At 43.3% G+C, this 23901-nt stretch overlaps 1 protein-coding gene and 1 pseudogene across 2 annotated transcripts in view; both read left to right on the top strand.

Moving 5' to 3' along the window:
• Positions 1–23901, top strand: part of LOC118475657 (ATP synthase subunit a-like) — a 42064-nt pseudogene continuing 18163 nt past the window's right edge. The window contains exon 1 of the transcript XR_004855054.1: positions 1–23901. This exon is cut by the window's right edge and continues 18163 nt beyond it. The product of XR_004855054.1 is annotated as an ATP synthase subunit a-like (transcript).
• Positions 14726–23901, top strand: part of LOC118475658 (NADH-ubiquinone oxidoreductase chain 6) — a 27339-nt gene continuing 18163 nt past the window's right edge. The window contains exon 1 of the mRNA XM_035963910.1: positions 14726–23901. This exon is cut by the window's right edge and continues 18163 nt beyond it. Within this exon, the coding sequence (XP_035819803.1) occupies positions 14754–15416 (663 nt within the window). The 5' untranslated portion in view covers positions 14726–14753 and the 3' untranslated portion in view covers positions 15417–23901.

Here is a 23901-nt window from a genome sequence, read left to right on the forward strand (position 1 = left end):
TACCAATTTTAGACTAAGCATAAATTCATTTTGAAAGAAAAGGCAAATCCCCAGAAATAAAGGATTTTTACTACGTTACCCTCAACTCAAAAAGTACTCCGGCAGCGTGAGTGAGTACAGGCTCATATTCCTATTTATTTTCTGACAAGGGAGGGATGCGTAGGATTTCTTACAAGAGAGATCGAAGATAGGGAGGTACTCAATATAATGTGTACTCTTTCAACTGAAGATGACGATTGAACTTTGGTACCGCAGCAAATGATCAAATGGACCGTGGGTACTAAACTAAACTAAGAGTAGTAACAACTATTCCTTCGCAACTTCGCCCTTCGCACTTACCTTTCGTCCGGTACGTTGTTCAAATGTTTTTCTGGGATTATGTTGGTGATCTTGAAGGGTTGTGGAGTATGCATGGGGGCAGTCTGTTGGTGACAACCTGTTGAACTCAGTTTATGCTATGGGTAAGTGTGTGCAAGACTTTATGGCGGATGAGAAGATTCACAAGCCTACGCTGCTTGGGCCGCATTTTGCTTTGCTGGTAAGAAAATGCAGTAAGTTTGTTTTTTTCCGTCCTGTATTGTTGGTGGGTGATTACAGTATGGCTTTAACTACTAATGTTTGCAATCAAAAGGTTTGGCTGTATGAGCATACTCAAGTGGTAAGTCTACGACTTGGTTGGTATCTGTTTCCTCGATTTAGAAACAGGAAGCTTGAGAACCAGGAGTGAGTTCGTCCCAAGGGTGGGTTCGTGAGATGGATAATGATAGGTTTATCATGCAGCCTTTGTATACGCTGCTGACAGACAGACGAAGAAGCTTTTTTGATGTATAGCAACGTGCGTGAGCCGTGCTAAGCAATCATATTAATATCCTTCGCTACTTATTTTGGATGCTGGTGGCTTGGCTTATTAACTGCTCTAAACCTTGCAATGATCATGGAGGGCGCGTTTGCACTCGTATATTTTATCGGGTCTGGCACTCGTATATTTGCATATTCCCGTTCTCGTCCTATAGCCTATAGCGGATCACCTTACCTCAAATAAGAAAGAACTAACTGGCTAACCCTCGCACTCCAATAGCCTGCCTCCAAAGCAAGAAACCCATCTATAAGTCTATAAGAGAGCCCTGGCACTATAGACCCGCAAAAGGGTTGATCGATCAACATGCCAAGAAACTAGATCTGCTGTTCCACACTTTGTCTTTTATTTGACGTATTCGACCTGGCGCCCCAAACAGAAGGCAGATACTGGCAGATCTACTCCTTTCCTATACTATACTATACCGCCCCGATACCCAGTTTCCTTGGGTAAGAACAGAGATGAAGTCCGTCCCTTAGCCTAGTCTATATCCACTAATGTTGTTGTTTTATAGAGGAAGACTGTCTTCTCGGGGAAGACAGGCTTTCGAGGACAAAAGGAAAGATACATGAAAAAATCCCAACTTAAAGTAGTGGAATTGCCAAGCCTATCGGGTAAGCGAACTGTCTAAGACTGGCGAAGGGAAAGGACTGGTAGGAAACCCAAACTCGGATAGTTGGGGAAAGGAATGCAAGTATGCCAATGATAAAGAGTAACCATCACGCACTTTTCCAGTAGGAATACAGGCATTTCGACCTATCTTTTTTTACTTTGTTAGGGACTCATTCTTTCTAGCGTACAGTGGCACTTGTCACCAGCTCTGCAACTCGTACAGCTATTTCTTCCTCCTTTTAACCTACAACAGCGCTATACCTACTATTCTCTGGCCTTATCTTTCAAGAATGTGCTTGCGCCAGTTGATCTTTCGGGTATGAAGCCTAGACAAGTAGAAGGGGAGAGAGTAGCGAGTTGACGAGCGAGTGCTCTGCTCTATCATTTATTACAAGAAAAGTCAAGCTTGAAAACTGCTTCTTCTCAACCAGGATACGAGCCAATCCCTAGCCTAGAAGCGAGGAGAGAGGGTATTTCAAATTCACAAAGCCAAACTGACAAGCGAGAGCCGGTGAGTAAGGTGGAGGCAGAAAGGAAGTTGTATGAATCTCTTTTTCCCGGAAAAGTATACTTGTGAGGAAATCAAAACCAAGAGGGCGGCATCGCTTCGCGCCTTGTTTTTCTGGTAAGGAAAGTCCTATCCTAGCAATAAGTGATGAAAGTAGTACCCAAGCCATTCGTTGGTCTTTGACCCCTGTAATAATGGTTGTCCCGAGCTGTATGAAAAAAATCGCTATCCTTCCGCCAACCTAAATGAATGGAAAACTTACTATCTCTATCTATATCTCTTTATTCAAGTACCGATCTTATTTCCCGGCTCCAAAGAGCATATTTTAATATTCAAAATAGAAGAGAGAGAAAACAAAAAAAACAGGAATTGCGCTATCGAGTTCACTGCTTTAGAGAGGGTGCGCAGGGTATCGTCCCTATCTCCTCGTGCCCTAGGCTTATGTATGTGAAAAAGCAAACAATGCAATTTTGTGGAAATTGGATTCTCATCCGTGAGGCCCCAAGTGCTACTTCTCAGGGTAAAGGCAAGACAGCTTGAAAGGTGGAAGCTCTCTATAGTGTCAGTGCGAGTGGAATAGGTTCGATCGATATTACTTCGGCGTCGGCGGGTACGGTAGTATTGTTTGATCCGTTGAGGAGGATTTTCTTTTCGCTAACTCAAAAGTCTTTTTCTTCTATCAAGCAATGTCTCAGTTCCTTTGATTGAACACGTGGATGGAGTAGTTCACTCTGGTTTGAGAAATAGTGTTAGGGCATTTAATTTAGTACCAGAACTTCAGAACTGGGGGAAGACCTTATATTAATATTAGTAGTAAGGACTATCAACGCGAGTACATGCACATTAATAACATAGGTTAACATTCAATTCAAGAAAGTGAGATGAGTTACTTTATGTTGGAAAGGAGTAAAAGTAAGAGAAACATGCATACATTAGTAAGAAAAAAAGGACATCGATATATGGGTAACATAGGCCTCCTCCCGTTCATTAGTCTTGGGTGGGATGCTAGTGGGGGCTGAGCATAAAGCCAGGCTCTTTGTCTTCACTTCCTATCCGTTTTATACTGTACGAGCCGAGCTTTACGTCCTACTAATTTAGTCTTTTCCGATCAGATGCTATTCCGACTTCCCATTTTTCTACTTTTCTGTTGCTATATGCGTAATTCAGGCTCTCTTTATGCCCATGCATGCATACACAAAGCAAAGATGACTTGAAGATGCCTTACCAAGAAACTGGAATCTCTAATCCCTCTTTGGAATACTCATACTTCCTTCTACAAGGAAGAAACTGAGCAGCAGAGATTTTGGCAATAGCAAATCAAATGTCATTTATCCTGCTAAGGTACTTTACTTTCCCTTGACTTTGATTGACTTTCCTTTCCAAAGCTATGATCAAGGAAGCAGGCCAGGAATGCTCTTATGAGAAATGGAGAAGCAGGAATGGTATTCCCAAGCAAAGATAGAAAGAAGCCTTGCCTTCCCTTAGACCTGGAGACATATCCACCAAGAAACCAGAGAAAGCTATGAATGAAACTTCACTTAACTTATAGTGCTTCGTACGCGTTCATTACATGAGATCTGTTTGCCTGTAGTGTAGTACATCCCTCCAGTATTCGAATGAGCTTGATTTCTCGAATTGGTACAATGCTCTTCTTGTCTCTTCTTCTAAAGAGTGAGAGTGCTGGAGTGGCGTGTCTCTCTAGTAAGGTACAACTATACCGGAGCTGATATCTCTTCCGCGGGTGATTCTCCGGTAGAGAAGGCAGTGCTTAATACCGGTAGTTCGACCTTTCCCAACGGATGCGATCCAGACCCTTTCTTGGAAAACCACGGCCTGTTGCTAAGAAGGAAAACGAGTCCTCTCCTGTTGCTCAAGCCCAAGAAGTATCTGACCCTTGGGAGGCAAAGCACTAGAGAACAGAGATCATAGGGGAGGAGCTATCCCCGAGCTCCGGACCAGAACCAGTTTCTCCAACCTGGCCTGCTTCCTTTCCTTTAGCCTTGCTTTTCTTCTGATTCAGTCCAAAGATAGAGACAAAAGAAAGGTAATTATTGAATCGGACTTGGCTTCTTTTTCGGCATGGGCAAAGGTTTGGCAATTCCACCATTAGCAAAGGTTTAATCGGTTGACGGTATCCTTGGGGAAAGGCACCTGCTTTTAGCAATGGTTGTTATTGGCAAAAGGAACACTTTACTCGGCTTGTAGAAAACTCTGGACTAGGCTGAAGCAATTAGTCTCCCGTGTCAACTACTCATTTCTGTTTATCGATTTTCTATGCTTTCGTTCCTCTCTTCCCCGAAGAAAGTATTCCTCGCCTCGCATAGAAGTCAGTGAATTGATGCTCCAATACGGATAGAAGTTAGTTCTTCCTCAGGTAAGAGATCTGAATCATGCCAAAATGATGGTGCAGTTCATTCCAATCCCAATGCGTCTGTTCGCCTAGCCTACTACCCCTAGCCTTTATCCTACTATCCTCGTAACTAACTGTAGTTCATCCATCGATATCCATTCCTCGGCATCCGTTAAAGGGTACCTTTATCCCGTTAAAAGGTTTCGGCTCGGCTTTAGGGTGGGTTTCTCTTTTAAACCAGCCTAATCGAATCCAGGAGTAAGGAATATACAATTGGATGCTTTCCCCCTCCATACCGGGTAATGATTGGTATGGCAAGGCTATCCCCATGATCAGTTATCCCAACCGAATCATCCCCTAGCGCGATTCCTATCCTAAGCATTCGTTCCTACGAGCCAGAGCAGCATCCTTTCCTTGAATTGACGTATATGAGCGTTGTTATCAGGTACGCCAATATGAGATTTTCCGGACTGACTCTTTCCTTTGTTCATAGATCGATCTAATTACGTATATACAGGCTCCGCACCTAGAGGCTCACCTTCTTTCGCCAATAATAACGCTAGAGAACGTAGTGAGCGCTAGAGTAGAGATATTCCTTTTCATCTGAGGTTTATTCCTTCCTATTCCTTTTACGAGCGCAATACTAATCGAATCCAGTCCCATGTCTCCGGTTCTGCTCCTATCCCTCTAACAAAGGCAAAGGGGCACGGTACCAATGCTAGGCTCTCCTTTTAACAAAGTTAGGATCATTCTCATATATGGGCAAAAGTAGTAAACCCGATTTCCCTTCGGAAAGTAGATGATGGATTTTAAAAAGTTGATCTCATATAGCGGGGAAATCAATGAATAGCATTTTCACTAAGCTTTGGAAAAGGAAGTGGGTCACCCATTGCAAAAAAGTTAGGAACACATATAGGCGAAAGTACTACTTTTTAATTCAACTATAACTGAGCGGAACCTTCCTTTTGGGGCAAGGCACGGCAACAACGGAAAGGTTAACCAGGATAAAACAAACCTAGTACTACGCCCTCCAAACAGATCGTATCCTCGGCTATTTCATTAGAAATATAAAAAGCATATTTCCCTGGCGTCAACCCCGGAGGGTGTAGAAACCATTTCTTTTCCTTTGCTACTAGATACGATGCTTTTCGTGTAGGCTACGCTTTTCGCAAGTATTGTTTATTTGTTCCGAATAGAGTATGCCTTGGTTTAAGAGAGGAGGCATCTGGATAGCTAGGGATATTGACACGGATAAGCTCTTAGGCAAAGCAAGGCATCTGCCAACTTGTATGCATCACCCTGTGCTTTTGCACATCAATGGAAAAGATAGGAACAGCGAATCCTTGTAGGAGACGGGTTGGTTTACCGGTGCAGTTCATATGCTTCCTTGCGCTAGAAACCAATACGCACGTACGAGGCCTACGATTCTCTAGTTGTATTGGCAAGGAAAGAAGATGCTATGGGAATGTTTGGAATGAAATAGCTTAGGAAAGGCAGGATCTGCTGATGAAAGTGGGCCGGAGCCAGAACTAGGATAGGGATCAGATTGGGAGCAGGTTAGATGCAACCGCCGGGAGGACAATCCGACTTCGAAGTACGAGCAGGGATATTCGATAAAAGGAATTCCAATCGGAATAAAGGGTGAATTCGATTAGTTGAACAGGCAGCAGATGAAGTGATGGGAGCTAGCTCACTTCCTTCAATGAACGGATTTGCCTTGATTTGAGATTTCTAATTGAATCAAACTCTCGCCCTTTTGAGATTGAGTTACTTCCTTGCCTGGGCTAGTCGTAATCCCTTCTTCTGTACAAGATGGTTAGAGCTAACCCCAGTACTACTCCTTTGGCTGCAGAGTACCACCTCTTCCTCAACTGGATCTGGTATTCTTCCTCGAACCAGTGCTTCCTCGGAGGATGGTTCTACTTACTGTCCCCTCTACTTTAGGTTTGGAGTTCAGCTACACCTTTTGGCTTTGCATGAATGCCATTTTCCTCTGTGTCTCTTTCCTGCGGGTGCTTGGTCTTTTGCTAAACTTGTTATTTGGCTCTCTTCTTTGTCCCTAGTTCCTGTTTCATGCCGAGTTTCTATAACAGTACCTGCATCCTGCCTTTTAGCTTATCCGTGGACCAGTGCTCTTTCTTTCCGCTTTGAACGGACGCCTACAACTAGATAATTTGTCGGATGACAATACAATACTACAAGCAGGAGGGGACACAAATCCTTTAGATTTCGCTAGTGCAACGCTCGTATTGACCTTTAGCTCGTGGGAATCAATCGTAGTTTTGATTTCATATCCTACGTAGTATTTGCGTGGGCCTCGCTCGTATGCAAGGAATAGGTTTAGGAACAGGGCTAGCGAAGGAAGGGACCAAGGAAGGAATTCGTAGCCCAGAACCTTAAGCAGGAGCTCATAACTACTACGAATGGAAAGATTCCAGCTATTGAAGCTTAAAATAAAAGAACAGAAGAAAAAGATAGAGAGGTTCAAGTTGATGGAATCCAAATCTTATGCTGATTCCAGTGATGATGACATATTTGCACATATATCATATTCCACTTGATCGATATACCAATTCCTGAAAAAAGAAGAAGATAGTGTTGTGTTAACCAGTTGGAATGTCATGAAAGCACTTACTTCCGAGACAGCCTGTCCTCGGCTATTTCATTATCAAAAGGAAGTATTGGCAAGGCTGTAACATTACATGCAGGTCCTAGCCTACGTTCGTTGGTTCAGATCTACTCCTAGCAGTGAGAGCCGGATATGAATACTAATTTGTAGGCTACTTCGCAATGAACACCAGAGCTATATGTTTGTTTATTCACCTAGTTCCTATGTCCGCCTTTTCCGCGCCCGCTCTATCTCTAGATATATCTCTTTATAATCCATCTCAGATAAGTAATGGTAGTCTTGATCATCCCTATCATCTTCCTCTTCCCAGCCGTCTACGCGAAAACCAAAGAGAATCAGAGAGCCGAAGGACCTCAAACAAATAGCTGGTTGCGTTAAAGAGGCGTGGATACTTGCAGGAGATTGGAACACGTATGCCGATCCGACCGAGGCAGTCCAGGCAAATGCATGAAGTTGAAAAACAGGATCGACGAATGTAAGCTTCTCGACACACCACCCAGCCTATGAAATCCCTACCTACCATTCCAAGACCCAAGTCTGTAATTCCTACTGCCGTGCTCCATTCGGAAAACAGGCCTTAGAACGCTAGTTACTCGACTGTGCCTTCAAGGAAGGTCTGGAACCTGAGAGGTGAGTTCTGAGAAGCCAACCGCATTCATTGGTTTTGAAAAAGAAGAAAGAAAGTAAAAAAGGCTTAATTACTAAATATGGCTATCTTTAACTACACCACTTTTTCCAACGTTGCTTTCCCTAGGACTTCGTTATTCGCAATTAGGAAGGGTGTAGATGTACGCAGCTTCTCCTCATGTTGTTGGCCGGAGTAAGGAAGAAAGCGTAGTAGTACAATGCTGAACATTCCGGAGCAATGGAAGTTTATCTTGCCGCTGTGTAAAGTGTCGCATTCCCCTATTCTTCGTCCGATGCCGAAGCATCTCCCTCTTATTAGGGTAGGACCCCTGAAGAAATTTCCAGAGATATACGAGAAGGCGCGAAGCGTGGATGGAGTTTGCTTAGGGGAAAAGCAGTCCAACTATGGGCTCATACTAGTTTGGCATTAACATGCTTGGTATTGGCATCCCCCTGAAAGAAGGCTAGGCTTATTCACCTACCTCTTCTTGCTGGAACGTGAGCTATTGCTTTGGTCAACAACCAACGCTTGGAAAGTAATAGTTCTAAGAAAGAGCAAACTGCTAAGCCTGAGAAGAAGAATCATAAAAAATCATAGAATGCTAACAACCAGCTTCTTCCAGCTTTGTACATCATTTATTGTATCGTTTATGGGTGCTTGTACATCATAATATCCTCTTCATATCTTTCCTTTCTCGAGTGAGTGGTGGGATGGATGTCCTACCACGAACGGAAGCTGACAGAGCAATATCTATTCATATGCTTCGTAATCCTTGATTTCCCAAAGATAAGATTCCTTGCCAAGCCAAGACTCTTGAGTGGGATATTTCAACTACTTTAAAGCGAGGAGGTGAATGAGCAAGCAAAAGGTAGGCTAGGCGGTCTCGCCCATCCCATGATTGGTGGACTTCCTGCTATTTCAGAGTAAGCATCAGCATCTCTTCCATCTTGTTCTGGGCCAAGCAAACCAACTATTTAGTCCAGGCACTCGTATTGAAATGGAAAACATGCTTCTTTCTGCTATCGACCAATCCGGATCCGAGAATGATCTGCCCCATCGTTATTAGTAAATGTGGGGTGTAGTGCTGGAACCTTTAGTTCTGTGGGCGTACAAAGCATGTGGCTTGTTTGACTTGACCTATGGGATGGGGGTACCAATCTTCGTTGCATTCAGGATTGACCTGAGGAATGGGCCGGAGTATCAGAATAGATGTGCTTCGTGCGACTCGTTTCGACTAGCATGAAATCCGGAATAACAAGAAACCCTTGTGCAAGTCGATGATTGATTGCTTGAGAAACAGAAGTATGACATCTCTTTTTTCTCGTATTACAACAACTAGGCTATTCGGATTGCTTTGCATGCTATTCTTCGAGTCGAAGCTTGTCCCACCTAAGTGCCGTGCTTCATTCTCTGCGGCAAACCTCAAATCACTCAAATAAAAATCATAATAACCGAGGCCCGAGGCTAGTCTTCATTCTCGTATCCCGAGGCGGCTTTCTCTATCTTTAACCCGAGGCTAGTCTTCCTGGGGAGGAGTTTCTTGCCCGGTTCCTAGCTTTGGCTGGCAGGTTGAAAGTTGCGTATTCATTCAATAGAAGCAGATCCCTAATCTCGATTAGTAACCTTTGTAGGTCATTGTTCTGTCAGGGTTTCGAGGGATAGGGGCTGGCCGACCACCGGATCAAGAGAAGCATTAAGGAGAAGCAACTTAGATTGAAGCTTTTCAGGTCGATGACTTTATATCAAAATTTAATATAACTTTTTATGTTCGTCACATTAGTAGTGACTCACTCCCTTACCCAAGTAAAGTCATGAAATACTTCTCTTTACTAGATCCTGGATCCTGGCTACTCTACTTACTAGAGCTAGAGCTCTACTCACTTCAGTAAGAACCTTCCTTCCGGTTGTCACATTTCTAGCTAGTGATAAAGATCTCTTTCGAGTTCGGAGCAGGGAGGATAGCGAAGCGATTCATACATAGCCTTTCAAGGTAGTGGAACTGGCAAGTGTCTGGATTGGATGGACTTCCATGCTTTGGCGGAACACTTCACTTAATGAGTGATGCCCATTATACTACAAACCTTTTTGAGAGAGGACTTTGCCAACTAGGAAGTCTGCTATCCCAACCAATCGACCAGGATCGAGTGCACGAATCGCTTGACCTAGTATGATATAAAGTGCCTCCTTCGAGTGCATCTATAGAGCATCCTTTCTGCATCCTGCATCTGCTTCAGGAATGGATCAAACTAGGTTGTCGGCGGAAGTAGTGGTAGTGGCAAGGTATCCATGGTTTTCGGTGGAAGTAGAGTATCCACTTAATCGTCTCCTGTATCATTCCTTTAGCTTGCGGAGGCCAGGTTGTAAAAACCAATTAATTGCTTTAGCAAAGAGTCTGGCTCGACTTCTTACCTTGAAATCTGGAAACTTCCATCTAGATCGTCGTGGCAACTCCACTTCCCCACTCTTTCCGCTTTGAAGCGTTTCTCTTAAAGACAAATGGGTTCTCTTTCTGTCTTCGTATCCAGAAGCTAGAGATAGGTTCGGTAGTAGGGCATGGTTAAGTCCGTGTCAGAATGAAGTCAGGGTTTCCGGGTGCCTTGTTGGAATCTTACTCGTAAAAACGAGTGCCTTGTTGGAATCTTGCTCGTCAAACTAGTAATATATCGTATTTAAACGTATGCGAGGATTGCTTTCTTCTTTCGTTCTCAAACTGATCGAATCAATGGCCAGGATAGGAATGTTCCCTGAGAAGAGGGCAGGGCAGAGAAGAAGGCCGAGTAGAAATACCTCCGATCTCGATTCCTTTCATGTTTTGGTGCCGCTAGCCATCATTCCTCGTTTCTCGAGAATCTCCGTTGATGTCGTTTCCAGAGAATGGCTTAAGTGTTGAACTTCTAAAAACCATGGCCTTATCCAAATAAACTGGTGAAAGCACCATCCTTATCTAGAGAAAATAAGTGACTTGATTGACCCGTTTCCTTTCTGGGTCTGGTGATGGTTTAGCTTCCGGTGTCCCAGGATGTGGTAGTATTTATTGGTCCCCAACCAACCATGCCTTGCGCCTAACTTGACTCTGCAGCCCTTGCTTCAAAGTAGCCAGCCGACGAAACCAATGTTAGAGCCTGTAACTTAGGACAGAACAGCCTTGCCTTTCTTAAACAAAAGAGGGAACTGCCTTTCCTTTCTCAAACAAACCTGTACTGGGTGAATGAAAAAAAGGAAATAGCTGGTTACTTTTGAGAGTACAGCTGCCGAAACAGCTTCTTCCTGTAGGCGTTAGCCGATTTAGTATCAGAGGAGTACCTGTGAAGTAAAACTTTTGTCTGTAGCTCAACAAGTTCCGTTTTCTTGTAATAATAGAAGTTCAGTGCGGAACAAGATAAGTTTTTCCTTTACAATGTTTTTTATTACCATACTACAGTACAACAGTAAGTTCTTTCTTCTGACCAGAGCCAGCGCTTTAACTAGTTCTACTCTCCCAGCCAGCTATCCTTCTTCAAACTAGAGAGAGAGCTATCCATATTCCTATTCCTGTGACCTATCCTTATATCTCGAGCACTACTTCTATCACCGATTTCTTACTTCTCTCCCAACTTTGCCTAACAACCCGAATCTCTTTCCTGTAGCTAGTCGCTGATAGTCAGTCTATCTCCTTTCCTTGCAAACTCTCTAAGCTTTAGGTAGTTCGCCGTGCGATGGGCCTGAGGATCTATTCCAAAGGGTGATGGGTCGTGGGTACGACTCTTCAGAAGGCGCTTTTGCCAACCACCGAGCACCAACAAATGAAGAGAGTTACCACAAGTATGAGACCACTGAAACTACTTCGCCTGCTTTGAATCAGAGCAAACTGCTTTTAAGTATAAGACCACCAATCTAGTACGCAACCATTGCCTATTATGCCATCCATATTGTTGACTTTCACAGACCCACTATGACTGCCTACGCCCATATAGATAGAGAAAAGTTCACCTAAGGATAATAAAACGTTTGAGGAAGGTTACCGCTTACGATATACCTATATATAGATAGTGTAGTGTTGTAGTGTGTTAAGTAGATCGGTCCCATATAAAGTTGCAATGTATCTGCAATGAGTTCATCTACTCCGGGGTGTTCTCCGCACTTCTCAAGAAAGAAATAGTTGGAAATTCCCCGGATCGTCTGCGCTTGGCTTGGTATTCTTATACTGAATCGCTGTTGGATAAAAGAAAGCATAAAGTTTTTAAGCCTGCGTTCTCGTTGGCGAAACCACTAGGAGGCAACCATGAAAGCGGTTTCTATGTTTCGATCGAACCAACACAGCTTTACGCTTCTTTCCAACTCTACCCACGCTTCGGGTTCGCACTTACTTTACGCCTTACCGAACTTGGGCTTAGTTCAGCCAGCTTCGTAACATGCCTGCTCAAAGTGAGTAGTTGGAAGTTCCTGTAAGCATCTTCCCATGAATTGACGTATATAAGCGTAGTTATCAGGTACGCCGTGAGCTGGATTCTATCCCGAGGATAGAGATTGATGGGTAATAGTTTTGATAGAAAACTCGTATGTTAAGTTCTCTAGTTGATGTGATGCGGCTCGATTCATCATTGCTCTCACATCAATGTTTTCGGTTCCCTTTTTACTCTCCCATTTTCATAGAGAAAGATGTTCTGATTCAGTTCTCTCTGAAAAGGAGGGGCCCTTAGGGACACAGTAGTACCATTTCCATTGTGCGAAAGGTCGTGTCCTGGTAGCCTCTCTGCTGTAGACGGTCTCATTGGTAAATTCTTCCATTTCTGAAATTGTCAAATCGAGATTGTGTGGGTGTTCAGTCTACTCTACCGCTCATGAAAAGATTTCGTTGGGTAGAACCAAGTCTCTTTTGGGAGCAGATTGTATTTGATTTTATATAGTTACTCCATGATGATGATGACTAGATGGAGTTCCACTGATATGAAGAGAAGAAATAGAATATTGGCTAATATGGTGCCAATTCGTAATTTAAGTTTACCTGATTATTATGAATATGAAGAAGAATACCCTCCAGTTTCAAGAGAGGCAACCAGAGGGGTCTGTATACTCCTACGAATAGACAGATATTTATCTTCAATTGGAAGGAGCATTCAAGACCGTGAGGTTCTACGCGATTTCCGCCAACGGTTACTCTTTCCCCAACGCGAGGCTGGGCACAGCTTTTCCGAAATATATGATGATATACGAGCGCATGGGGTAGAAGCAAGTCGATTGGGTCAGCCTCTAAGAGATCTGTACGATGAGATGGAAAGGAACGGCGAGATAGTAAATAACGGCTCAATCATTATCCCTGGAGGCGGCGGACCAGTAACAGAAAGCCCATTGGATCAATTTGGAATTCACCCAATTCTGGATCTGAATATTGGCAAGTACTATGTCTCATTCACAAATCTATCCTTGTCTATGCTACTCACTCTCGGTTTGGTCCTACTTCTGGTTTTTGTTGTTACGAAAAAAGGAGGGGGAAAGTCAGTGCCAAATGCATTTCAATCCTTGGTGGAGCTTATTTATGATTTCGTGCCGAACCTGGTAAACGAACAAATAGGTGGTCTTTCCGGAAATGTGAAACACAAGTTTTTTCCCTTGCATCTCGGTCACTTTTACTTTTTCGTTATTTCGTAATCCCCAGGGTATGATACCCTTTAGCTTCACAGTGACAAGTCATTTTCTCATTACTTTGGCTCTTTCATTTTCCATTTTTATAGGCATTACGATCGTTGGATTTCAAAGACATGGGCTTCATTTTTTTAGCTTCTTATTACCAGCGGGAGTCCCACTGCCATTAGCACCTTTTTTAGTACTCCTTGAGCTAATCTCTCATTGTTTTCGTGCATTAAGCTCAGGAATACGTTTATTTGCTAATATGATGGCCGGTCATAGTTCAGTAAAGATTTTAAGTGGGTTTGCTTGGACTATGCTATTTCTGAATAATATTTTCTATTTCTTAGGAGATCTTGGTCCCTTATTTATAGTTCTAGCATTAACCGGTCTGGAATTAGGTGTAGCTATATCACAAGCTCATGTTTCTACGATCTCAATTTGTATTTACTTGAATGATGCTACAAATCTCCATCAAAATGAGTCATTTCATAATTGCATAAAACGAGGAGCCAATCATAGAACTACATATGGTCTGATACTACTAACTTCCTTGAAAAGTGGAAGAGTAGTTATGTAGGCAGTTGCCGTTCCAGAAATGTAGCGGTTGCTCGACCAAAGCCGGTCATCAAAGAGTCAGTAAGTAGTAATTCTATCAATTACCAATTCGTGGAATTCTCATGTTCCAATCAATAAGTGTGTCTACTTAAAAGTAAGTTCAACTTGCTTGTGTTAAGCTTTGCTCGAACTTGATTACTTCCTCGCTCTCCTTCACTCGGTCAAGGGATTCACCTTTACCTCGTTCTGGTCTTCCAGCTTGAAAGACAAGGTCCTTATTCAAAACTGGCTCCTTCGAGTTAGTCTTTATTGTTTCATAGAAAGGCTTCCTTCTACGACTGGAGTGAAATCCTCTATGCTGACATAAGCGGAGAGGCAAGCAACAACCATTATATTGAACCTGCCCTGAAGGCTTTGTTTGCCTAAGTGCATAAGTCAAAGAAGGGTTTTCTTGCCGAAAGCAGTGTTCAGACCTCAATCTGTAGCGGCGCACTTCCCTCTTATGATTGCTTTTCAAGGACATCCGGATAAGGGGACTGAGAGAGTAGATATGGGACTTTTCCTCATAAAAGCCTATATAGGTGGGTGGTATGATAGTAAGTCTTTTCCTACTGATGTGTTCAGTCGATGGCTTGATTCTCCTCCGGGCGTGAATTGGAAGGGCCAAGGGTTTACAATGAAACAAATTGCGTATAATTTGCACGGCGATACGAACAGTATAGAATTTCTGCACTCCTTATATGCAGACTTAGTTAGTCAAGGGAAGGGGTGCATAGCCAATACTTCCTTCTCAGAAGTGGCTACGAACCACGGTGTCGGGGGTTCGAATCCACTTCTGAGCGGGCTGGCGGCTCCACCGGGAGCGAGCCTACTGAAGGAAAGTTTTATTGTTGAACTTCTATTTTTATCCAATATTTATCTTTTGTTTGGAAAAACCAAACCCACATATTGATCTTTAAGTCTCCCTTTCTCTTTTGGGAGCAGATCTTTCAAAGATGGGAAATTCCAATGATTCTTTCCGTTTTGTCGAGCCCTGCTTTGGTCTCTGGTTTGATGGTTGTACGTGCTAAAAATCCGGTACATTCCGTTTTGTTTCCCATCCTAGTCTTTTGCGACACTTCTGGTTTACTTATTTTGTTAGGTCTCGACTTCTCCGCTATGATCTTCCCAGTAGTTCATATAGGAGCTATTGCCGTTTCATTCCTATTCGTGGTTATGATGTTCAATATTCAAATAGCGGAGATTCACGAAGAAGTATTGCGCTATTTACCAGTGAGTGGTATTATTGGACTGATCTTTTGGTGGGAAATGTTCTTCATTTTAGATAATGAAACCATTCCATTACTACCAACCCACAGAAATACGACCTCTCTGAAATATACGGTTTATGCCGGAAAGGTACGAAGTTGGACTAATTTGGAAACATTGGGCAATTTACTTTATACCTACTATTCCGTCTGGTTTTTGGTTTCTAGTCTGATTTTATTAGTAGCTATGATTGGGGCTATAGTACTTACTATGCATAGGACTACAAAGGTGAAAAGACAGGATGTATTCCGACGAAATGCCTTGGATTCTAGGAGGACTACTATTCATATTCAGAACAGAAGGTTCTTCTCCCACAAAGGGGATGACGCACCTGTCCCCCCCGCTGATCCGGAATCCATTTAATCTGATTTGGCAGAGAGAATAGAAAGGATTTATAGGCGGGCCGGGGAGGAGCAATCTTTAGTAGAAGCCGGGACTACGCCAAGGGAACTTGTAGATAACGTCCTGCCAGAGGGGGCGGAGCTACCGCTTCTACAAGAAACCTGGGTTCAGTTTGTACGGGACGAGTCACACAGCGAGTTTTGGGTAGAGATCGATTCGATAATCTGCTAAGGAAATATGGGCACGCGGCGCGCGGTGAGCCCGACACCCCCGATCCCGATGCTCGAGCCTGATGCCCCTCAATCAGGAGGAGGCGACTCAGCGGGGAGCACGGGGGAAGAAAATTGTCCGGGGGCGGGGAAGGAAAGTAGGAACCTCCGAAGGCCCGCCCGAGTCAAGGAAGCGCAAAAGTTATTCTGATTCTGATTCCGGGGGGGATGATGGGAGTGACCCTGCTCCGGATCCTTCTCCTTTCTTTTGATTTTGACTAAAATGAGAGGTGGAGAAATTGAGTTCTTTTGAGCAGCGTTGTCTGTAGTAGAGTAGCTTTTTTTTTTTTCTTTTACAGAAAGAAGGCGAGGCCCACCTGCCTTCTCTAGGTACTTTACTTGGAAAGGTGTCACCGCCTTCCTTCTTCTCTAGGTACTTTACTTGGAAAGGTAGGTGCGGGAAAGAAGAGCGGGTATGTGGGCTTCTTTCAATCGAAACTTTTTTGAAGCCGTCAAACTTTATCGTTTCATTATAGATGGATCTAAAACATTGCGTTGCAGAGTGGAGGCGTGAAGAAGGTTAAGAGAAGCAAGCCAAAGGAAAGAAAAAGCAACTTGATACAATATTGAAGATAAACACTCAGGAAAGCACTGGGTCAACTGACTCCACTAGCCAGCTTCTGCTTCAGAACTTACTTCAAAGAGGCTGACTTAGCACTTAGCATAATGCTTTTGTTCCGGTGCATAAAAGTAAGTGAGCAGGTGGGTGAGTCCAAAGGTTTTTCCGAAGCGCGAAGGACTTGCAGTTCTAAAATAGGAAGGGCTCTGTACTCAAATCAAAGCAAAGTAGTAGTTTCATAGGTCGTTGTGCTAGAGCTAAGATTTATATGAAAGTGTGAGGGGAAGCCATTTCCAGCTTCTACTTTCTGCGAACCGGGCTCATTACCGGCCTACAGTAGCATTCTACTGTGAGCTTTCTCACTGCGGATCGCCTTGATTCACTGATCGTTGACAGCTACTCAGGAGAGGTTATCCTTTGCCAGACTTTGTGTTGAGATGAGTTCTCCGCTTCCCGAAAAGATGATTTTTGTCAATCAGCGTAGAGTGGTGGATTATAAAGTGGTACAGTCCGAATGGGTTGGTTCAAGCTAGCTGTTCTTACTGAACAGGTGTTTTAGCATTCTTTTCGAATTCGAAGTTGCGGGGTGCTTTGGCTTTTCAAAGTTCTCAAAGAGAATAAAGTAAAGGCGCTACGCGTGGATCGAATTAAAGTAACGTAAGGTTTCGTAAGAAACAATTGAATAAGCGTATCAAAGAGAATGAGGTCTAGCACTCCGAAATACCATTGAGAAAGAGCAATAGAACAAGGTTAGAATAAGATCTCCAAAATGGTTGATGACTCCCACAACTTGTCAGGCTGCATTCCCGTGAAATTGTTTTGGGACAATTCCAGTTTTACTATCTATGCGGTAGCTCAGCCAAGTAATCTGGTATCTCACCATTAAGACGGTTACCTAGCAAGTTCAGCTCTGTGAGGTTCTTGCATCCTTTAAATGAATGTCTCTAGAATACTCCCAGTCAGATTGTTATTGTGCAATATGAGTGACTGCAGAGAGTTGGCTTGACATATCTCGGCTGGGATAGAATAGAACCTGAGAGCTGGTTGGTTTCTGCAGAGAAACTAACAAGATGCTGCAATGGCAGCGCTGGCAGAGGCCCACGGAACATGTTTTCTGCAAGAGATATGGATCGAACACTCGCCCTGTTCCGTATCCAATCTGGAATATGACCCGTAAGTTTGTTCCCTTCAACGAAAATTGTGGCAATAGCTTCTAAATCTGCAAGTTCTTCAGGGATAGAGCCTGTGAAGGCATTGAAGGGACGGACAGATTTTTGAGCGTAAGCTTCTTGCAGTTACTAAGCTCTTTTGGTATGCTCCCACTGAGCCCAGCACCTTTGCAAACAGCCGAGTTAGATTGCCCAGCTCACCGACAGATGTTGGCAGTTCAGCATTGAAGTAGTTCTCTGATATATAAAGTTCCTTCTTTTGAGACCACCAATTGACCAAGGGATGGTGCCTGTGAACTTGCATCCGGGGAGTTGAAGAACTTTTAGCAGCTTCAGGTTACCAATCTCTTCTGGAATGCTTCCACTAAGACCATTCTGTCTCTAAATTAGCAATTCCTTATTTTCCAGTTGACCAATCTCCCTAGGTATTGGCCCCACCAAACTGTTTGATGAGAGATCAAGTGTCAACTGGTTCACCAACGCAGTTATTCCCGGGAATATTTATCCCGTGAGGTTATTCTGGCTTGCATCAAGGTGCTAGAGCCGAGACTGGTTACCAAAAGCAGCTGGTATCGACCCGTTGAATGTGTTCATGTGAAGGTCCAGGATATCCTCGAGGATGAAGGCCAGATCACGCCCAATTCGATCCTTGAAAGACCCATTGCACTACAGCGGCAGCTCGGGCTCGAGCAACGGCGGGAGATAAGTCTTCTCTTCATTCAGCATTCAGTCTATCTTCGGAAAGCAGCAATAATTGATGCACGCAGACGATGGTTAAATGCTTTCTTGATTTACTACTAATAGGTGGTGTCTAGACGCTAGGAAAAAGTGAGGATTATAGCTTCTGCCCCATAGACCATTCGGAAAGGAGTCTGTCCCTTCGGTCTTATATGTTAGTATAGGTTGGTTCTTCCGAATGCACATAAGACCACTGGTCACCCTCAATCCTTAGCATTGAACTTGACTGATTTGGCTAAGATCTGGGGAACTAGAGCAGTCCCCAGAGGGCACTACACAAGGCAGGAGAGGCAATAGCGAAGCGAAGCCCTAGTTCAATCGAGGATGGATTCATTGAGTGGGCGAGGAAGATGATTGGTATGGGAAGATCGGTCTTTCACTAATGGAGCATCTCCACCCTAGCCTTGAAGTTGAACATCCGGGGATATCTAAATATTGAACCAGTGATTAAAAAGAATGGCAAGACTGCGGTTGAAGTCCCAGCTGGAAATCCAAATTGCTCGAACACAAAAAATCTAGACAAAGGAAAGAAACCTGGTTTGCATATTTTCGTATATGCCCAACTAATCTATCGCATAGGAAGATCGCCCCTGTAAGTTTATTTCACACATTATGTTACTTTGTTTATGGTGTGGAAATAAATATCAATATTCTAACTTGCCGCTTTCTATGGATGCATCCTCTACTCTAGTGCTTACCTGTCCTACTTTCTTTAATTCATTCCTATTTCCTCTCCTGTACTTATATTTATCTTGCCTGCGGCAGTTTTGTAATCAATTTCTACTAGGGATAGGGAGCGTGAACTTTCTCTCATCCAGTGAATGAGTTACCTGAAGATCGATGGCATATAAAACGCCCTAATTCAATATAAAATCTGTTATTTCACTTTCAAAATGCCCCGTTCGCACTTGCTTGAGTGAGGCGCAAGCCGTTTTCTTGCTAGGCAAGATAGGTCAACGGATAGCTTGTTGGTTGATACGGGACCCCTTCTCAACTTCATGTGTTTTGTAACTGCCATAAAGCAAGGCCATAGTCCAACATTCCATCCTTTTCCACCGCTGTATTGGCTTCTGCTTCTCTTCCTTTTGCCGAGGAAGATCTGCTTCTCTTGCATCCTCCAGTCTTAAATTCCTATCCGTACTAGACTAGACCTTCCCTTAGCCATCAACCTACCGAACCCAGGAATGAGATCCACAAGGAAAGAGATTGGCAGAAATCCAGAAAGAATGATGCACAAGAAATGGTTAGAACCTCGAGAATAGATGCGAATAGCAGCTCAGATCAGATCCGAGATGGAGCAGCAATAAAGCAAAGAGGAGCAGAAAGGTTCGAATCGAATCGCAAGCAGCTGACTAGAGAGAGATGAGTTGAGAAATAAAGACTATCCAAATATTGGATAAGTTGTTTCGTAATTCATCTTTGTCATTGACTTCGGCCTCTCATTTATCCTTATTTGGTAGCTGAGAAGTGAAGCACAACAAAGTTTTAATAGATCTCTTCCTGTCATTCAATAACCATCCTTTATTTTTGCAGTATAGAGAAGTGATTAGCCGGTGCCCAGGATAAGGTAGTGGAACTGGTGCGTATCAGGTTTGGCATTAGCTCTTTTGAATAATAGAGCTGAGCAGCTAAGAACAGATAGCAATCTGGAACAGCTCTGAAATGCAAATAAAATGATGATTGGTCCTAGCTTATGGGTTGCGATAAGACAGTTTCGAAGGTTCTAGCCATCTCAAGGAAGTATATAAGTAGCTATCGGCACCTTTTGAAGAAGGAGGCTCGGTAGCAGAGATGTTGAGTAAAGTCTAGATGACACGAACCCTAGCAGATCTGCTATAGCAAAGTGGTAAGTTACCAGCGGTGTCGATAGAATAGAAGAGAAGCATCAGAGCGAGCGTTATAGATCAGTCAGCATTAGCGACATCAATTCTGCTACAGTTTTGTTAAAGAAAGGTGAATACATTCTAAAAAGTCTAAAACTCATCTTATTTCTTAAAGAGCATATAACAACAAACGATTTCACTTACAAGGGGGTGCAGCTGCAGGAACTGGGTGCTGTGCCGCCCGCTGCCTACTTAATGTTTCGCTTGCCTTCTACACTTCTGCAATGGGAGTCACCACATGAGATGCTATTTTTCACCTTTCGCTATTATTCGCTCTTGCGTGTCTTTGGAGCCCGATCTTTCCCTTGCTTACGCCCCTAGAAACTCCGTGAAAAAACCACCTCGTTTTTCCATAAATAAAGGATTCCTAATAAAGTTTTTACATATCATATCCCAGCGGTATTTTTTTAATAATTTTTGCATAAATAAAGTATAATTTCCACAAAATAACACTTTTAGGCGCCCACTTGAAATTCAACTTAACGTTGGACGTTGACCAGGCCCTCTCTATTGCCAGAATTGGGGACTGGCTCTTCTCCACAACTAGAAAACACAGAACTGCCAGAGGTTTGGTCATAACCAGCACGCACCCTCGCCAATTTCGTTCTAAGCTCAATCCAAGATTGTGATCGGGTTGCCTTTCGATATAACTTGGTTCAAGCTTGGATCCAGTGGATAGATACTTTAAACGATGGTAGGAACGGGAGCTACCCTGGATCACTTGAGGAAGTAAGAACGCAAGTCTCTCAGTTGAAATTAGATCGTTCCAGGATAATAGCTGAAGCGGCTGAGAACTCCCAAAGAGAAGAGAACCAGCTTAAGGAGCAGGTATCCGGAGTATCAGCAAGCTATAAATAGCTTTAGGATTGTATGAATAGAGTTGAGGATCAAGTATCCCTCATATTTAGATCCCCCGTTGGGAAAAGCCCCTTTTTTAAATCCTTTCACGCTTTCCCTTTGCCGAAGGCCGGCCTCTTTAGTTCCTACGTTTTCGGAAAAGAAGGTGAGACGCTAGCTAGCAACGGGAAAAAACGAGTAGTTAAAGATGTGAATGTAAGACTACTCGAAAGTACTTCCATTTTTATTATATTATATAGTTTCTAATAGAGAGTACAGTTGTATCTATGTGCGAAACGACGAAAGAAAGATGGAAGGCCCAAAGAGCTCTACAGTAGTGCCCCGGAATGGGGTCGTAGAGCCGGTAACCCACTCTGTTTAGTATTTTGATTTCGTTCAAGGTGTTGCTCTGTCAAATAGAGATTGTGTGGGTGTTCAGTCTACCACTCATGTTCACGTTCTACAAATCTAAGGGAGTGCTCCTAGACTGGACGACTTCCCGTAAATAACCTAGTTCATGTTCCTTTGAAAGAAATAAAATGAAAGCTTTTGAAGCGAAGATGTCAACGCGGTGCTAGGTTTGCGCCGGCCACGATTATTTATAAGTATATTGGAAAGAAGAGTGACTAGGCTACGGTCTAACTTTTTCTTCCTAGCGGAGTTCAATACGAAAATAAAGGCGCTCCGCGTTGGGAATGGCGTACGTAGTACGGGTGGTATTTCCGGTATAACTGATCAGGGTTGTTCTGAAAGCAAGTCAATTGGTGCTTTGGAAAGTGAGTGCCAGAGGCTAGTCACTGCTTGGTTTACAGAAGGGAAGGAAGAAAGAGATACCGAAGCAGATTCAGTATAGAAAAGAAGAAATTGATACCATTCATTCCAGCTTATTTGATACCCACTTAAAGTTTCTATCAAACCATGTCTTTTTCTTCGAACGTCAATCTCGTAGGAATTTAGATTGGAAGTGTGGTATTGAAGGGCGAAGCCTTTACTCTTTTACTTGTTTCTTTGAATATAATATAACATAGTATTGACTACGCACTTCGAAAGATAATGGTGTATTCCGAGGATCAGTCCGTTTTTTATTGAATTCGCAAATTGATAGATCTGGATGATTAAAAGAATGATTCTTCCCTGGGTATTTCCCCGCTACCATTATGGAAATTGGAGCTTTTCAATTCCATTTTGGAGATGCTCGTAACGATTTTTTTCTTTTGGGTGGGCAAGAAAAGGATTTGACTCTTGAAGATATCAACTCATACGCCTGCTCCATACATTAAAAAACATTTTGGGTACTTTCTATTAGAATGGATAAATAGAAATGGGTACATTCCTCTTTCTCTTTCCTGGCCAAACTACCAAAAAAAAAGAAGAGAGAGAGCTGTAAGAGCGGTAAAAGCAAGCTCGGTGGCCCGGTTCACTACAGGTTGATGTATCCTTTTGAAAGAAAAGTCAATCTCTCTAAAAAATAAGCACTTCAACAAGTCAGGGCCCTTTTTTATACAACTCCTATGCGTAATTGATAGCTTTTTGGTATTCTCCATATATACTACTAGGTACGAAATAACAGGAAAGATAGAAATAGTGACTTTGGCTTCAAATAGAGAGCAGCTTAAAGGGAAGGAGGACAGCTCTGAAAAAATAACTGAACACTGGCTAGGAACTGGGCTGCACTAAGCCCGGCACTTTTTGGGCTTCTTCATGAATCTCGTTTTCAGGTAAGGTCAGACTTATTGAATATATATCTGAAAGAAAGCAAAGGAATGAATCGTTTTTTCCAATTACCTTCTCTCGAAAACCATAGATCTTCTGGTTACCATTGACTATCCGGCACTTTCGTCTGTAGAGCGAAGCAAGAAATTGCATGGAAGGGCTTGCCCTGCTAATATCAGCCTTGTTTGGAACAATAGATGCAATCCATTTCAGTGTATGTCACTGAGTTCACCATTGCAGTTGAGACGTCAGGCAATTGAGCGTTCCCTAGAGTTTGGTTCAAAGGCTAAGGACTCCCCGCCGCCTTCATAAGGGCACTAAGGCGGAGCACGGAAAAGAAAATGGGGCACCCATGTTTTACCAGTCCCGGATCTCAGGGCCGTTTTGCACATGAACGAAATCGAATTTCATTGCGGGAAATTTGGATTTCATGAGGGAGGAAAAGGCAAGGCGGAGGGTGGAGAGTCGTACAATGCATTGGTGGGATGAAGGTGCTAGCTTGGCTGAGATAGGAAGTTTCGATGTGTATGTAGATTTGGTTCTAGTGCCCCCACCCTTTTCGAGATCTGTCAGGATTTAAAAGATGTTATAGTGTAAACTATAGAGAAATGGAATGAATGAAATGTATCTAAGAAGAAAGGAAGCCATGCTCCATCCTGTTTATAAAAAGAACATCACCTCCCTTCCCTTTTTGGTTAGATACCGCTCCGTTAGGTACTAATGCTTCTACCTATCACCCTCCGGGTGAGTTTGAGAGCTGTGTTTTTTCCAACGTTAATAGCATTCCGCGAGAAAAGAGAAAAGTCATCTACTGATGTTGTCAGCGGAGTCCCTCGTCCATCCATGTATGAATAGCGGTATCCCCCATTTTGGACAGTGATGAGGTAGTCGACGCAATTTGCATGTGTATTTGCGTTCGGCTTTGCTACTTTCCTTCTAGACTATAAAAGAATGTCCGCGGAAGGGAATAGTCTACGTGGCCCGGGCCCGGGGTAGTCTTTCAATTCCTTTATCGGGTGGGAGAGTTTAGAACCTGTTAAGCCAATAGCTGCAGCTTTAGTCACACTAGCTACATCAGTGGATCATGGATTTAGCATACCACCTCAGAATAGTCTACGTGGCCCCTACTTTTATTTTACTACTTTTTTTTCCAGTAATGCAGACAGCCCTTTTTAAAGCGCTAGGCCGGGCAGTTGGTACGAAAACAGAACCATTAGTGGAGTAAGATCCCGATCAAAGCAGAGCGGTCTAATCGAAATAATCATATCTAAGAGCAGGCAGGCACACGACTGGATATCAAAGGTGGGGCTCCCCTCCTCTACTCTACTCTACTCTACT

Source organism: Zea mays, unplaced genomic scaffold (genome assembly GCF_902167145.1).
Source record: "Zea mays cultivar B73 unplaced genomic scaffold, Zm-B73-REFERENCE-NAM-5.0 scaffold_54, whole genome shotgun sequence".
In the NCBI taxonomy this organism is placed as follows: Eukaryota; Viridiplantae; Streptophyta; class Magnoliopsida; order Poales; family Poaceae; genus Zea; species Zea mays.